The 17863-nt window shown below is 37.5% G+C and overlaps 1 protein-coding gene across 6 annotated transcripts in view; it reads left to right on the top strand.

Annotated features, from left to right (window-relative positions):
• Positions 1–17863, top strand: part of ZRANB3 (zinc finger RANBP2-type containing 3) — a 362832-nt gene that overhangs the window by 288464 nt on the left and 56505 nt on the right. For all 6 annotated transcript variants that reach the window (XM_037850112.1, XM_037850110.1, XM_037850111.1 and 3 more), the window contains exon 13: positions 15997–16411. In XM_037850112.1, the coding sequence (XP_037706040.1) occupies positions 15997–16411 (415 nt within the window). The remainder of the gene's footprint in view (positions 1–15996; positions 16412–17863) is intronic.

The raw sequence follows: 17863 nt of genomic DNA, 5'->3' as shown, positions 1-17863 counted from the left end.
TATATAAACTGAAAAGAAATAAATATCAGAGAAGTTTATAGTCATTTGAACTGCTTTTTTTTTTTTTCCTATCTCTTTTTGGGTAATATGATATAAGAGTTATGGGGAATTTAATTTTAATTTTTCAAAGAAATGATCAGAAATTATAGGAATAAAATTAAAGACTGCACTTTTTCTCATAATGCAATTTTAAAATTTTAATGTAAAGTTTAGATCCATGAAAACGTAGTTTTTGTGTGGAATCCTATTAAATTTTTAATGTAGCTTATTCAGAGTGCTAATAAGTGTATTTTGTTTTGTTTTGTTTTTTGCTAGTTTACTAGAATGCCATTCTGTCAAATATTACTAAAAAATAGTGGGATTATTTTTACCACTTTTTAAAAATTTAAGTAATAATTTTCCCTTAAATAGTTTTTATTATATTATCTTCTGGTCAATAAAAAAATCAGATGTTCTAGGTATTTAAAAATATATAACTGCAATATCATCTTTAGATACTCTTTCTCTAAAATTCCTAAACTTTCAAACTATGTTTAAGAGTTTCTAAAATGGGAATTAAGAATCTGAAACACATCTCATATACATGTGTGCTGGTTTGAATGTATTATGTCCCCCAAAACGCCATTATCTTTGATGTAATCTTGTGTGGGCAGAGGTATCAGTGTTGATTAGATTGTAATCCTTTGAGTATTTCCCTGGAGATGCACCGCCCCACCCAGCTGTGGGTGATGACTCTGATTGGATATCTTCCATGGAGGTGTTACCCCACGCATTCAGGGTAGGTCTAAATTAAATCACTGGAGCCATATAAATGAGCTGACAGAAGGAACTCAGTGCAGCTGAGAGTGACATTTTCAAGAGCAGCTGGGAATCAAATTTTGAAGAGGAGCTACAGCCAAGAGGGACACTTTGAGGAATGCACAGAAGCTGAGAGAGTAGCTGCAGATGAAAGACAGTTTGAAGATGGCGATTGAAAGCAGACTTTTGCTCCAGAGAAGCTAAGAAAGGACAAACGCCCCAAGAGCGACTGAGAGTGACATTTTTGAGGAACTGCAACCTAGAGAGGAACATCCTGGGAAAAAGCCATTTCAAACCAGAACTTTGGAACAGACATCAGCCATGTGCCTTCCCAGTTAACGGAGGTTTTCCAGACACCATTGGCCATCCTCCAGAGGAAGGTACCTGATTGCTCATGTGTTACCTTGAACACTTTATGGCCTGTGCCAGTTTGAATGTATTGTGTCCCCCAAATGCCATTGTCTTTGTAGTTTTGTGGGGCAGAAGTTTTGTGCTGGTTGGATTTGCTTGGAATGTGCCCCACCCAGCTGTGGGCAATGATTCTGATGAGATGTTCCCATGGAGGCGAGGCCCCACCCATTCGGGGTGGGCCTTGATCGGTGGAGCTATATAAATGAGCTAACTTGGGGGGAGAAAAGAGAGTGCAGCTGGGAGTGATGTTTTGAAGAGGCGCAAGCTTGCTAGAGAGGAATGTCCTGGGAGAAAGCCGTTTTGAGGCCGGAGCTTTGGAGCAGATGCCAGCTTCCTTCCTAGCTAACAGAGGTTTTCCGGAGGCCATTGGCCATCCTCCGGTGAGGGTACCCGATTGCTGATGTGTTACCTTGGACGCTTTGTGGCCTTAAGACTGTAATTGTGTAGTGAAATAAACCCCCGTTTTATAAAAGCTTATCCATCTCTGGTGTTTTGCATTCTGCAGCATTAGCAAACTAGGACATGGCCTTAAGACTATAACTGTGTAACCAAATAAACCCCCTTTATAAAAGCCGATCCATCTCTGGTGTTTTGCATTCTGGCAGCATTAGCAAAATAGAACATGTTAATTGTTTTTAAAAGTTATCTGAAGAAAAAAAATATTTATGTACAAAGATTTTCAAAAATCACTATTACCTAATTTTGTTTCCCTGAGTTAGGTGTTATCTTCCATGTCTTAATATAAATCAGAGTGTTATCAATATAGAGATCATTTGTTTTGCTTTGTTTATGTGTGTTTATTTTTGGCCAGCGTGTGAAATGTGCTCTGAATGATTAGGTGATCATGCCCTCTAATCACTCTCTGTCTTTACACCCACCGCCCTCATACATTTTAAGAAATGTGCAATTTGTTGAAAGGTCCTAAGGAAATTTAGCCCAAACTTCAGCATTTCATACAGGAATTTTCCTGTTCCTGTTTTCTTTCTGATTCTTTTTTAAAAACCTTAAAAATGTTTTCCCAACCTTTAGGAGTTTTAGGATTCTTCCAATTTTGTCAAATTTAACCACGTTTCAATAACTATAAAAATCCCGTTTAACTAAAAAGTTTATCGTGTTCTAATTGTACGATTTTAACAGTATGTGAATATTTCTTTGGTATCACCATTCTCAGGAATGTTCCCTTTATCTGTGTCCCATCTCCCTGCTGCTGCAGATGAAGGGGGCTGGGCAAAGAGTGGAGACTTCCACTGCAGGAAGAAGGGATTGTGTATGTTAGCACAGGACTCGGGCCAGCCCATCAACCCTAGGTAAGGCAAGACTGAGAGTCTCAAAGGAGAGGAGGCCTCAAAGCCCAGGAGCAGAACAGCCAGGAGTAGGCAGGGGCAGGAAGAGAGTCACCAGGCCCACACCCTGGTTCCCTAGCAGCTGATGCCATCATGGTCTTCTTTACCCTGCCATCCATCACATTCAAAATGCTGTGGACTCTATAAATGATTTTTAGAATAACAATGAATTTAGTAAATTTGCAAATTGATCTTCAGTAAATTGGGTTCCAGGCTGATTGACTTTTGGTTTCTGGGCAAATAAGTCAATGTAGCATATGGGCTTTTGACAATTTTTCTTTTTTTTTTTTTTTTTGTAAATTGACCCCAGAACCTAATATTAGCATGATTATGGGTCCTAGGGGTAGGGAGACCTGTGGATGGGAAGAGGAGGAGGAGAAGAATGGGAAAAAAAATTGTCCTGGACAAAATTTCTCAATTAGTTTTGGTATCTGCTGACTTTTTCTCCCCAGGGGCTCATTGCCCTGCGGAATTGCATTATCTTCTCTGCCAATCAGAATTCTCTTTCTACCACATTACTCAGCTCACTAAAAAATCCATAGACCAGGGTTCGTATTCGACTTGTGTGTACTGGTATAAGTGTAATGGGTGTTGAAATACTGAACTATTTTTGTAATGTTTTATAAATAGCCGCTTCTTCAATCCCCTCTTTGTATTCCTTCACGCCATCACTAGGGCTTTCTGGACCTTCCTATGATCCCAAAACTAAAGGGTGAATATCCAGCATAGCATGGGGCCTCTAGGACTACTGACATTGGCTAATGCCCCTGCTGTACTTGTTAAATATTTTTAATAATACCTCTGCACAGAACTAACTCACACAGATCTATCAGTCATAATTGTTTACCCATCTTTGATATATTTACATTTTTAAGAAATGATTTAGTAAGCCAAATGAAATTCAAATTGAAATGCAACTCAAATTAAGACAAAAAAATCTACCACAAGGAGAGATACTTCTGCACAGCCAAGTTGTAACCAGTCCTGCCTGGGAGTTGGTTGCCAGGGTCACTGCCTTAGATGCAGTGCAGTTTCTCTCAGCTTCTTCCCTTGGTCTACTTCTGAATGTGCATGATATCTCTTTCTACTTCTATCTTCTACTATTTCTGAATATGCATTATAAGTATTCTTTTGATTGAGGTGTTTTCATTTTTCTACAATGGCTTCCACTGGTTGGTAAAAATAGGTCTCTAGATGGAAGGAGAGAAAGGTTGAATTATATTAATGTATATAGTCATTTCCAAGTGATTAAATGTTGCTTCTCAATAAAATGTACTGAATGGAGTATTCAGATTGAAGCTTCCTTATAAGGAGTGTCCTCTCCTTTTCTATTACTGTAGGAAACTTGACCCCTTCTCTTAACCTCTCTAGGGCCTTTTCCTAACCTCTTCAGCCTTATCTCCATTAATGAACAATCATCAGCATAATTTATCCAGATATTTGAGTTCCAGCTTCTAGATCTAGCTCCTAAGGTACCTTTCATCCATTATATACCATAAAGTACCTTATGAGAAACTTGGTGTATAAATGATTCATAGGTGAGCAAAAGAAAGGACTCTAACAGTGTAGGTTACAAGTCCCACTCTTGCTTAGGATGAATCTTCTTTCTGCTTGGCTTTTCTTCTTAGAATCTCAGTATGCCAGACCTGCCTCCATTTTGTTACTTTAGGCAATAGATCTCTTTTCATTTTGGAATGGATCTCCAGGTAGTTCCCAAATTACTACAGAACTGCTACTCCTGGTCACTTCTTGTCAACTCTTGCTCCATCCCACACTGCAGTCTCTGCTTTCCTTACCATTTTCATTTTGGGTGTTCTTTGTTCAGTATATCTCAGTTTCCTTTCTCCCTAGTTGCCAACCTTCCTAATCCTGCCTTAGAACCGGCTGCTGTGGCCTGGCTCCCCTGGTCTTCTGTCCTTATGTGCTTCTAGACCATTCTTCACCCAAAGCAAATTTAACTTCAGATACCTACATTTGCATTAACGATTTATGAGATGATTGCTGGTCTGGTATAAATACCCTTTATTGTTGGGAAGGAGAGCTCTTCATTATATTTTTAAAATTTCATAATATGTGAAATTAAATATGAAATTTAAAACTATTCCCTTAAATTACAAAACAAATTTTGCATTTTTAATTAAATGCCAACATCTGTATGAAATGTTTGTTTTGTGGGCTAAAACAGGCAAATAAAAAATAACTTTGTTCTTCCATGTATTGTCGAATTGAAAAAGTGGTAGTACCAAAAAAAAAAAATGTGATGGAATGGCAGGGTGAAGAAGAGCACGATGGCTTCAGCTGCTAGGGAACCAGGGTGCAGGCCTGCTGACTCTCTTCCTGCCCCTGGGTGCCCCTGGGTGCTTTGCTCCTGGGCTTTGAGTTCTTCTCTCCTTTGAGAAAAAAGATGACCAAGGGAGCTGTGGTATTTGAGAAGTCTAAATCTCTTGTCTGAAATCCCTTATTTCTGATTATACTAAAGTACTAGTTCCTTAGGGCTAACAAATCTTAAATTAGATATTTATTTAATATTTATTTCGGAAGTTCAAACCACTCTGTATTATGTAATTAGTCTACATAAAAGCCTAATAATAAGGATAAGAGGGTGGTCTCATCCTTACAAATAGAAACATACAAATATTTGTCATAGCTTACATCACATTGTGATATTATTAGGCATTTAATTGTCTTGTTGACCTTTATGACTTCATAACACTCAATAATAATTAACACATAGTAATTTGTCTGTGCAACCTCTATGCTAAGCCCTTAATTCCTGATCTTATTTAAAATTACAGCAACACCAGGAGGCAGAAACTGTTGCCATGTCCCACTGAAGGTCAGAAAGGCTAAGTAATCTGCCCAAGTTCATGCAGCCACTAAGTGACAGAGCTGGAATTTGAACCCAAGCCTTTCTGCTCCAGAGTCAGCCCTCATACCATATACTATACTATAAACTTTAGAGTTAGTGCCTAGTGGGCCCTCAGTAAATATCTGTGGAATGAATAGAACATTGAAACACTTCACTTCGGTTTAGCTGGTGTTTGTGAGATGCATATCGCCCCTCTGGGCTTCTCTCCCTGTCCCTGGAGGAAGAGTTTTTACTCTTGAGATTTCAGAGCCCAAGTTCAGTGCTGCTGGATTACTGTGCCTTTAAGATGAGTGCTCTCATAGCCCTGCCTCTCCTGCACTTTCTGTCTCCACAGTAAGAGTGAGACAGCCTGCCTTGGCAGGCCATGCCGTCATCCCTGCCTAGGAAGTCTCATTTCACTTAGGGTTTTAGCTGGGTTCTTTAATACAGCTTTTGCCAAAATTTTCCTGTGGTTCTATCAGGCACTTACAGATCTATTAATGAAGGCAGTTCCTTTTTATCCCTAACACTGTTGGTATTTGTAAGGCTCCTTTGTCAGGGATCCCCAGAAGGGATCTGGGGCACTGAACTCCACCTGAACTCCCAACAGTGGTTAGGAGAACAGTGGAGAAGAAAAGAAAAATTCAGAGATGTTTCAGAGATGAAGTCAGCAAAATGAGGTTTGAGGTGAAACCCTGTGTTTCTGCACATAGGCAGAAGAGTGCAGGGGAGTGAGCCAGGGGAGGACATGGGCACTTCAGAAAGTCAGGAGAAGGCCTGCTGAATAGTGGTCGAGAAGCTTCTGGACAGAGGGCCTGACCAACCATATCAGAAAGGCTGCTGACTGAAAAGCGGCCTTTATCTTTCTCAGTTTCAGTAGAGAAAGACAGCATAGAATTCCTAGGAATCAGTGGAAGAACTAACGTTATTAAACACTTACTATGTGATAGTCATTGTACCAGGACTTTGAGAGAAAGGCTTGACAGGAAGCAGGAAGTGGGAACTTTTTTTTGTACCTGATAGCCTCCTTTTTGCTGTCCTCAAGGAAGTTGCAGATTGTAGAAAAATAAGTCAAGTGCATAAAACTACATAAAATGAAAACCAGAACTATATTTAAAAGCTGTACCACAACCAATATAAAAAGAAAGTTGTAGGGAAGTGAAGTGAGCGAGATCACATTTATTTGGAGGGACAAGGTAACGTAGAGAGGCTTTGAGGGTATCGGATTGATTGTTTTCTTTTTAATGTATTTTAATAAAGTACTTATTATATAAAATTGTTTTACCAACAAATAAAAATAAATGAATTCACCCACAAATATACCTATCCCAAGAAATGAAACTCTTTATCTTTCTGTTTTCTCTTTTTTCTTACTCAATGGTAGAACTGAAGCAGGCATTTAGTGGAAATGCCACAACTAAGACATACAAACAAGTAAGGAGGGAACAAACTGAAGCAATAGGAGGTTATCCAGTTTAGTCTAAAACTAGAGGTTTCATCGTAGAGGACTTTACAGTTAATTTGGTAAGCAGTGAAGAGCCAAGAGAAATTGTGGTGGTTGGAGAAGAGCTGGCTTAAGGACAGAGGTAAAAGGTTCATTCATGACATCTTGAGTTTGAGAAGCATCTGAACCATTCAGCTGATGTTGAAAAGGCATTTGGGAGTCAGACCTCCATCTTAAGAAAGATAATGGCACATAGGCACACACAAGAAAATGATTGATGAATTTAATGCACTGAGTCACATTCCAATGATCTATACATTTTATTATATAACATTTTGCTGTACATTCTAATGGTCCCTGTTAGAAGAAACGGCATTTCCCAGAGACATTTGCATGTACAGCTTTTTGATGTCATCTTTAAAAATAAGTAGTAACATTTTCTTTTTTTTTTACCACTTTGCTTTTTTAAACAGAGTGCTGTTTTTGTTTGTTTGTTTGTTTTGTTTTCTCTGTGTCTACAGAGAAAAACTCGTATCTAAGTCAGGATCACTGTCAAAAAATTTTATTTAAATATGTGGCAATGGACATTTTGCAAAATCTGATAAATTCAGTCATTCTTTTCTTTTTTAGGATAATTTAAATCCTCTTTTTTCATTTAAATGACTAAAACCCTATCTCTGTCACTCTATATCCTTTGAAAACACATGCTTTTGGCTTGTTTACAAATATGTTAGTGAAGTCTTTTTAGTTCCAGTGGCATGACCAGCCATCAATCGTCTGTCATTCAAGAGACCAGCAAGATCTCCCAATTACCCACTTGTAAAAAAGAGGTTTTATTACTTCTTTTAGGAATAGGAGATGAATGACATGAATGGCTGCCCTTTGATCACAGTCTATTAAATCCAACATCAGTGCCTTTTGTTGATGGTGAGTGCTTTGCTAGAATAGCTCCAGGCTTTGAAGTGCTTTACTGTTTTTTATTAGTTTTACTAAATTTCCTTTTCCTCTCCTTCAGTTTGGTAACAGACTTTTAATCCTATTATCATGGCTGGGAGATTTGTCTCTAAAAAACCAGCAGTTTACCCTCCTACAAAATAAAGCAAATAGATTAGGTCCCTGAACTCTTCAGATAAAAACATACATTTTGCCATCTTAAGCATTTTGCACTTTTTATTCCCAGCACTTCTCCCCAAAAGCAATATTTTTTCTTTTTTTTTTTCAAAAACAATATTGAATTACAAAAAGGAACATCTATATTTATAGTGTTAACTATATAATGGAAGAGAGGAATATGTTCTTCTATCCTTCACATTCCTTATGATATGGACATGTTGGCTTAGCTATAGTTTTCACATAAGTCTTGTAATAAAAATTAGTGTAGACTTAGTTTAACCCTCCTATTTAGAAACACCTGCTGTGCTGGTTTGAATGTATTATGTGCCCTAAAATGCCATTATCTTTGATATAATCTTGTGTGGACAGACGTATTAGTGTTGATTAGCTTGTAATTCTTTGAGTGTTTCCATGGAGATGCAACCCACCCAACTGTGGGTGATGACTCTGATTGGATAATTTCCGTGGTGGTGTGGCCCCACCCATTCAGCATGGGCCTTGATTAGTTTACTAGAACACTATATAAGCTCAGACAGAAGGAGCGAGCTTGCTACAGCCAAGAGGGACACTTTGAAGAATGCACAGAAGCTGAGAGAGTAGCTGCAGATGAGAGACAGTTTGAAGACGGCTGTTGAAAGCAGACTCTTGCTCCAGAGAAGCTAAGAGAGGACAAACACTGAAAGAGCAACTGAGAGTGAGATTTTTGAGGAACTGCAGCCTAGAGAGGAATGTTCTGGGAGAAAGCCATGTTGAAACCAGAACTTTGGAGCAGACACCAGCCACATGCCTTCCCAGCTAACAGAGGTTTTCCGGACACCAGTGGCCATCCTCCAGTGAAGATACCCGATTATTGATGACTTACCTTGGACACTTTATGGCCTTAAGACTGTAAATGTGTAACCAAATAAACCCCATTTATAAAAGCCAATCCATTTCTGGTGTTTTGCATTCTGGCAGCATTAGCAAACTAGAACAGCTGCATTTCAGTTCTTTATTTATCACACATCAATGTGGTTAATTCTTTACAAGGACAAATAGTCATAGTGAATTTTGTTATGATAAAGTCTTTTTTCTAGATGCAAAGAATGCAGTTAGAAAAGACAAAAGACTTTAGTTTTGTCTTGTTAAGTAACAAAACTTTATAGCCCATAAAATATATTTTATTAGTCTTTTGTCTTCTTACCCATCTTTCCTACTAAGAAATGCTGATAAAGTCAGTAATTTTAAAAGCATAGATCTGTCAAAACAGTCTGGGCTCTGAGTATTTAACTGACAGCATGGCTGTTGTAATTGAGGATTCTGGTCTATTTTGGTGACACAGATGAAGCTTCCTCCTGCCTCTAAAGGTCGGGGGAGTCTATTATTGATGCATCTAATATTTTGGGGGAAATAAATGTTTATTTGGGGAGCATTTTATTTACAATTACTTTTCTTTCTCAGATGCTTTAGTCAGTGAATTCTCTAGGAACAGTATCACCATCTCTACTAAAAGTGGATACTTTACTTCATAAAACAATTTGTAAAAAAGGAAGAAAAGTAAGAAGCATCTTGCAGATACAAAAATTTTTCGTTTATATGTAGTAACTACAAATCAGTGTCTTGTTAAAAGTCAGTTTCTTCTTTTCTTAACCAGACATGTCCTAAATATCTCCTGGAATCTCCATAAATTGATGGTGCTATGTCTCTTTCTCAGAACATCTAGGGTATAGGTTTTGTTTCAGACTGACCTGAGTATCACACCTTGAGTCCTGCCGGTACAGTGGGTCGCCTATACATTCCTAGTCATTAGAATCCACACGCTGTCTTTTGCGCACCTCCTCAGTAGTTTCTCACTTTTTACCTGTGCTAGTTCTTGTGAGAGGCTACTCCGGTGACAGTAGACAAATGAGCTAAGTGAGCACATTTCATGCCTACACAGAAGTTACTCATTTGCTGTGATGGTAGTATTCTATGTCCACAAATTATTATTTTAGAGAGACCAGGGTGGTTCCCATTAAGTATTTAGAGAATTTATGTATTTGTTCCCCCTTTAAAACAGGTTCACAGTCCATGTGTACATTCACATATGAACTCTCAAGCCCTCTTTACCTAGGTAAAATTAGGGAAAGAAATGTAGCTATTAAGACCACAGTGTTATTCTAATTCAATGGCTCTTAACCTTTGTTGAATCTTGAATCCCTTTGAGAATAAGGAGAGAGAATAGAACCACTCCCAAGAAAACTGCATATACAATATAGAAAACATTTTATAGACAATTTCAGGGGTTTTCTAGGCTTCTGAAAGCCATCCCAGATCTTGTGAAAGGCCCATGAATCCCAAGTTAAGAATTTTATTCTGTAATCCAGTAATCCTTCTCTAGTCTCATCCAATGTATATAATTATTGTTAGGATGTGTCAGAGAGATTTTCCCTTTTCCTGTTTCCTATCAGATGTCAAAGAAACCTCATCAGCCAACCCAGATCAGAAAGCATAACTGATAATATGGATCAGGTTTCTAATTGATTACCTCAGAGGAAATCTTTATTCTTATTAGGACTTATAGCTTCTGGCATCCCTGTGGCCAGAAATCTTTTAAGGTTTTCTTTTTTAAGGTTCACTACCTGTGACAACTTTCATCATTGTCCAATTTAGCTGTTATAACATTAGCTAAAGTCATTGCTACTTTTTGTCTTTTTTGATTCTCCAAAATCATATAAAATGATTCCTTTTACCCCCATATCCTCATTTTCAGGATTTATGTTCTAAATTCTCAATTTATTGTTACCCAAGTAGCATGTGTTTTCAGAATAGCACCTACACTGATTACTTCAGTAGGCTGAGAGTTATTCCTCATAGTAGCAGAGATGTGCATCAATTTCTGATTACTGTCAGTCTCTGCTAACCTTTACTCCCAGCTCTGCCTCCAGAACTTGTATGAGGATTTCTCAGATGCTATTTCCACAATTTGTCATTGCTAAAATAGTAAAAGAAATTCTTAAAAAAAAAAAATAGTTTAATTAGGAAGATCAGCTGCAAAAAACAAAAAACAAAACAACTGAAAGTGATGCCCCAACAAAACAGTCACTGATGGCCCTACAGTGAAGTTTCCCATGTGGCATTTCCAATAGTGTTTTAGTGTCTTACTCTTACATCCGAATAGATAGCGAAAGCCACCAGGCACTGAGGAAAGCCTCTAACATGAAAACAGAGACAAAATAAACATGCAAGTCAAGAGAAGGGGTTTGGAAAAAAAAAAAAGACTAAAACTAAACTACCATTAACATCAACAGAGAAATAAAAGAAGATACTGCACCCATGAAACAAGACCAGGAAAAGGGAAAAATCAGAGAACAAGGAATAGCTCTTAAAATTAAAACTGTGATACCAGAAATCATTATTAAAGAAAGAAAGAATGAAACTAATGTTGAGGAAATCACTCAGAAAGTAGAACAAATAAACAGAGATGGAAAATCGAAGGGAAAGGAAAGAAAATCACATGATTATTTCGGAAGCTCTTTGCCTAATGGGCATTCCAAAAAGAAAAGACAGAGGAGAAAGAGGAAGAAAAAATAAGAAAATTTCCCAGAACTAAAGGATGTGAGCTTTTTTGATTGAAAGTGCCCATTGAACACCTAGCACAATGAATGGAAAACCAAAACACACACACAAAGCCACAACTCTCCTGATTTTTCTACCTCACGTACTTTTCCTTTTTAGTTTTCTTCCTGGGTATCTTTTCCTCATTCCATCCTTGATTTTGTTCTCCTGCTTTCTGTCCTTGACTTTCATCTTTTCTTACTTCCTGCTCTGTCCACATGTGATGACCTCCAAACATAAGGCTTTAACCACCTCTATATGTCAGAGGCTCCCATATGTCCTAATCCAGTTTTTCTCTTGAACACCAGACCTGTGACTAGCTTATTTCCTTGTATATCCAACCAGTCCCCACACATGTCCAAAAATGAACTCATTTCCTTTTCTCTTTTTGCCTTCTAATGAGCCTGCTTATCTTCCTGTTTTCCCTGTTATAGTAATTGAGAATCTCATCCCTACAGGATTACAAGTCAGAAATGTAGGAGCCTGAGAATCACTCTGGACCCCTGCATCTTTCTCACCCCTCTCATTCAATCAGTATGCCCTGTCAAGTCTTCTTAGTGATAATCCTCATATACCCTGGGTTCCCAGGCAGCCTTCCTACTTCTTCAATCCTACATATGAAGCAATAATCAAAAGCCATTGGATATTTGAGGAGAAAATCTGTAGCAAGAAAATTATGAATACAAAAACTGATCCAGAAAATAACTTTTTAAAAACCCTAATTAGAAGCCAGATTTGAAATGATATTGCAAACATAAATAAGATCAGAATACTGTGAAAAAGGAACAAGGAACAAGAAGGAAATTTTAGAAATTAAAAACATGACTGCCAAACTAAATTCTACAGAAGGATTGAAAGATTAAGTAGAAGAAACTTCCCAGATTTTAGAGAGCAAAAAGACAAAAGGAAAATATGAGAGTAAAAGATGAGACATGGAACATCTGTCTAGGTCCAATATTCCACTAACAGGAATTCCAGAAAAAGAAAAAAGAGAAAATGAAGAGGAGGAAACTATCAAAGAGTGGTAGAAATTTCCAAGAGTTAAAACTAATATTATCTAAAATTAATAAGGTGTGCTAGAGTCTGAGGCAGGATTTTTTTAAAAGCATGTAGATGATATGGATATAGATATAGATCATAGTGAAATTTCAGAGCTACAGAAATCAAAAGAAGGCTCTGAAAGCTTCTAAAAAGAAGAAAAAGTTTGTAGTCTGTAAAGGAACAGCAGTCAGACTGACATCATTCTTCTCATCAACATGACCGGATGTCAGAAGAAATAGAATAATGCCTTTAAATATTTGAGGAGAATCATGTGTCCAGCAAAACTGCTGATTACAGGGGATGGCAAAATCAAGTCATTTTCAGATATGCAAGGGCTCAGAAAGTTTTCTTCCCTTATGAAATCAACATGGTTTAACTAGGAATACCTGATAGAATTGGTTCATATTTGCTGAATGTTTGCTAGTATTTTCAAAGTTCTGCAAGCCCTCTTTGCTGTCCTATTATATCAAGTAGAACATTTTCTTTAAATGTTTAACTGTCTTTGTTTCTTTACCTTTTTTAAAATACCAAACTCCATTAGTCTACTAATCTCTGCATTCCTTCATCCTCTTCTTAGAATTTTCCTTATGCATCATTTAAAAAAATTTTCTCATGGTTAATTGTTTCATCCTTTATATATTCACCTAAACTCTGTAACTTCCACAAGTTCCACAGCATGTGAGTGTGTATAAATAACAGGCATTCAAAATAAAAGTTGTACATTATTGGTGGTGGTAGTGGATGGGGACAAAGGAACGTTTTCCCTATGATAATATATATTTTAATTTTACCAATACAGGAAAAGCCTAAACTGTACTTATTACAGAGTACTATTACTAAGAAGTACAGATAAGATTCATTATGTAAAATATCGCTTTAAAATATATGGTATTTTGCTACCATTATCTGCAGAGTCTGTCTTAGTTATCTATTCCTTCATAACAAATTACCCCAAAATTTAGTGACTTTAAGTCAATAGCCATGTATTAACTCTTATGATTTCTGGGGGTAAATAATTCAATGAAGGCACAACAGAAACGTCCTTTCTCTGTTTGACTGGAAGACTCAGAAGAGTCTGGATGATTCAGCTGAAACTATGGCAGGTGTTCTAGTTTGCTAATGCTGCCGAAATGCAGAACACCAGAGATGGGTTGGCTTTTATAAAAGGGGGTTTATTTGGTTACACAGTTACAGTCTTAAGGCCATAAAGTGTCCAAGGTAACACATCAACAATCGGGTACCTTCACTGGAGGATGGCAAATGGTGTCTGGGAAACCTCTGTTAGCTGGGAAGGCACGTGGCTGGCGTCTGCTCCAAAGTTCCGGTTTCAAAATGGCTTTCTCCCAGGACGTTCCTCTCTAGGCCACAGTTCCTCAAAAATGTCACTCTCAGCTGCACTTGGGGTATTCGTCCTCTCTTAGCTTCTCTGGAACAAGAGTCTGCTTTCAACAGCTGTCTTCAAACTGTCTCTCGCCTACAGCTCCTGTGCTTTCTTCCAAGTGTCCCTCTTGGCTGTAGCTCCTCTTCAAAACATCACTCACACCTGTACTGAGTTCCCTCTGCCAGTCAGCTCATTTATATGGCTCCACTGATCAAGGCCCACCATGAATGGGTGGGGCCACACCTCCATGGAAATATCCAATCAGAGTCATCACCCTCAGCTGGGTGGGGCGCAGCTCCAAAGAAACACTAGAGGAAATCTAATCAAAACTGATAACGTCTGCCCACACAAGATTACATCAAAGTTAATGGCGTTTGGGGGACACAATACATTCAGACTGGCACAGCAGGTGATGCTGGCTGTCACCTGGGGGCCTCTCTAGGACTGTCAGCTGGAACACCCGCACATGGCCTCTCTGTGTGCTCTGGGCTTTCCCACAACATGTTAGCTAGGTTCCAAGGGCAGGCATCCTGAGAGAAAGAGGTCAGTAAGGTTGATTATAAAAGGTTCAGAAAAGAATAGCACAATACTGTGTCATAGGTAGCACAATGCTGTAAGTATAATGAACAAAGTTGACTGTGAGTATGGTTGAAAGAGGAAGGCAAGGGTCACATATGTCACCAAAAAGAAAGCTAGAGGATAAAAACTAGGACTGTATAATTTAGCGAAACCTAAAGTGGACAATAACGGTGGCTAATTGTACAAATATAAAAAATTTTTCACGTGAACTAGGACAAATGTATATCACTATTATAAGGTGTTAATAATGGGGTAGCATATGGGAAAAATATAATTAATGCAAACTAAGGTCTGTAGTTAACAGTGAAGTAATATTCTTTCATTAATTGTAACAAAAGTACTACACCAAGGCTAAATGTCAATAATAGGGGATATGGATTTTTTTTTTCCTTTCTTTTCAGAAGAAATGAGAATGTTCTCATATAGTGAATGCATAACTATGTGATTATACCAGGAGCCGTTGATTGTACACTTAGGATGGATTGTATGGTGTGTGAATAAAACTGTTAAAAAAAAAAGAGAGAGAGAAAGAAAGAGGGATGGAGGGACAGACTGCCAGCCAAGTGGAAGCCATATTGCCTTTAATGACCTAGCTTCAGAAGTCACACAGCTTAACTTAGGTTCAAGGGAAGGGACGTAGGTTGCACTATTCAAAGGAGGTATGTCAGTGTCACATTGGAAAAACAGCACGTGAGATGGGATAGATATTGGTGTGGCCTTCTTTGCAAATGCAGTCTGCGACAGTCCAACATGTTACCCAATACATCCTTTAGCAGAATTTCTATAAAATTAACTCCTTTGTTTACTTTACCTGGTAGCTAAACAGTTGTAGAGATAGATATCCTACCTTTCTAATTGGGAGATTGAAATTTACATGCTGAAAGGAAGATGAAAGACATGAGATGAAGTAGCTGTTCATAGAAAAGAGAAATATATTTCTTGACAACAAGATAATTATTAGAATGTGTCTGTTAAACAGGCTGTTAAATTATTAGCCTTAATGCTATTTGATGCTTTGAGGTATAGAGAAAATTTTAATATGAATAATGTATGTTTATGAAAATTGTATTTGTAGTTTGTGTGAAAGCATTTTTCTGGGTTCTTGATTGACTTGAAATATTTAAATACACAGTTGGCTTGTTTCTCTGACATACATCTAGACCAGATAGTTTATCAGTAATGTATTTTTATTACATAAACACTCAAGGCAAATTATGTAACCTTTCTAAAGCTTCAGGTTCCTCATCTGAAACAATGGAATAACAATAGTGCCTACCTCAGAGACTGTGCTTGGCATATAGTAATCACTAAAAAAAAGTTGCATGACATAATTGAATTCATTTCCAAAAAGATATTCAAAGGAACAAGGAATATGATTAATGAAACTATTTTGTTAAGCTATTTCATTTAGGAAGAACATATAAGATTGCTTCTTAATTTGATAACTGTTTGCTTTTCCTAGTTTGAAAAAGAAAAGCAGCATGATATTCGATCATTCTTTTTACCACAACCTAAGAAAAGACAGTTGGTGACCTCCTGTGATGAATCAAAGATATTCCAGGAGAAAAATACTGTAGAGGCATCAGATCCTACAAAAGTAGCAGCAAGAGATACCACTGATTATGAAAGTAATTTTGAACCTGAAGCTAAAAGAGTGAAGTCAGTCACCACCCATGACTGCTGCAGTCCTCCAGATGAGAAACCATCCTGGTCCAGACAGTCCAAAGCTCCACTCACGGACGGTGTCCAAGAGGCCAAGTCCCAGGCGCCTGCCCCATCCCTTCCTGGGACAGGCTGGCAGTGTGGTTTCTGCACCTTTATCAATAGTTCAGTATTACCTTACTGTGAAATGTGTGAGAATCCTCAAGGCCGTGCTGGTGAGTACATGGTGGGTAACCATGGAGGTGGGACTGGCAGTGGTGTCTTCAGATGACTTAAGTAGCCACCCTGCTGCATTTAGAGAAGACTGCTGCTATCATGTTAGTGTGACTCGGCATTGACTTTAGCTTTGAAGCTGGAGTAAGAACTTCCATAGTGAAGACTGTGAATTTATCCCCCTTTGGAATGTGAAAAGGTCCCAGTTCTGTCAAGAATTTGCATCCCCAAGTGCCTGTGACATGGCATTAATTTGGCACAAATGGACATTTCTGATTAATGTCAGCAGAATGTGATTTCAGTGGGCAGGAATAGAAGCTCTGTTGCTATGGCAGTAAATATGCCTTATAGTCATAAATGTGCTGTTTTCTTTCCTTTGTCGATATTACTTGTTTTTAAAGAAATTATAGATTTTTTAAAAATATTTAAATAGCAAAATAATCCAGTGTAGCTTCTTTGCCTGGTAAATATACAAATTGTGCCATGATTTTTGCATGACAAATCACAGAAATTATTCTATAGATTTTCTTCTTTTAGGAGCCAATTTGATGTCTGTTTTATGAGTTTATTCTTTCCCTAAATGTACTATTTTTAAGGTAGAGATCATGAGTTTTTGAGGTATGTTTTTGTAGCATGGTATGCCATTTTCTAATTTTTAGGTTTTGAAATGGTTATTAATGCTTATGGTTATCTTAAGAAACATCATTAGTATTCTTGTTTCTAATTTTAGAGGAGATTTTTATGGTAATGAAAAATGCCTAGTTTGACAGTTTTAGAAGCTAGAAATACTCATTTTATTTTATGAGTTGTAATAATTGTATGTTTCTGGTTTTCCATCATACTTTAATTCTTCAGAGTATTGATATTAACAAAGATTCAACTAAGGTACACACTCTGATATTGCAATTCCTTCCTATCTGCTTGCTCTCCTCTCTGTCTTAGCTCTGATCTGAAGGAAAATGTAATCAGCGTCTGAGTCTTTCCTCTTTCAGTTCTGGGTGTTCCTACCAAAACTGACAAGTCTGCCATCTGGGTAGTTATATTTGTAATATGAGCACCTGTTGTCTATGAATTAAATTGGAACCAAAAATTTGTTCCATATAAGATCCCTGTCACAGTTAGTATCGTCTCATTAATTTGCAACTGCTATAAGCAGTAAAAATAAAGTATCGTGTGACTATAAAATAGTACCAGTTCACATTAAGTATGTAAGTTCAGTGATTTAACAAAAAAAAATCATAGATAATATGAGCTTTAAAGTTTTGATTTTTCCTTTGTGATACCTAGGGCAACAGTGAAAGATCCTAGACTTATAAGCAAGCTGACAAGCAGCTTAAAAATTAAAACAAAACAAAACAAAACAAACAAAAAAAAACCCTACCTTTTGTGAATATGATAGTCTAATTAAGAAAAAAATATAGTCAAACTAACTGATACTATTGTATATAAAAGTT

Source organism: Choloepus didactylus, chromosome 9, assembly GCF_015220235.1.
Source record: "Choloepus didactylus isolate mChoDid1 chromosome 9, mChoDid1.pri, whole genome shotgun sequence".
Taxonomy (NCBI): Eukaryota; Metazoa; Chordata; class Mammalia; order Pilosa; family Megalonychidae; genus Choloepus; species Choloepus didactylus.
The sequence above is the reverse complement of the archived record's forward strand: the minus strand, read 5'-3'. Positions and strand labels throughout refer to the sequence as shown.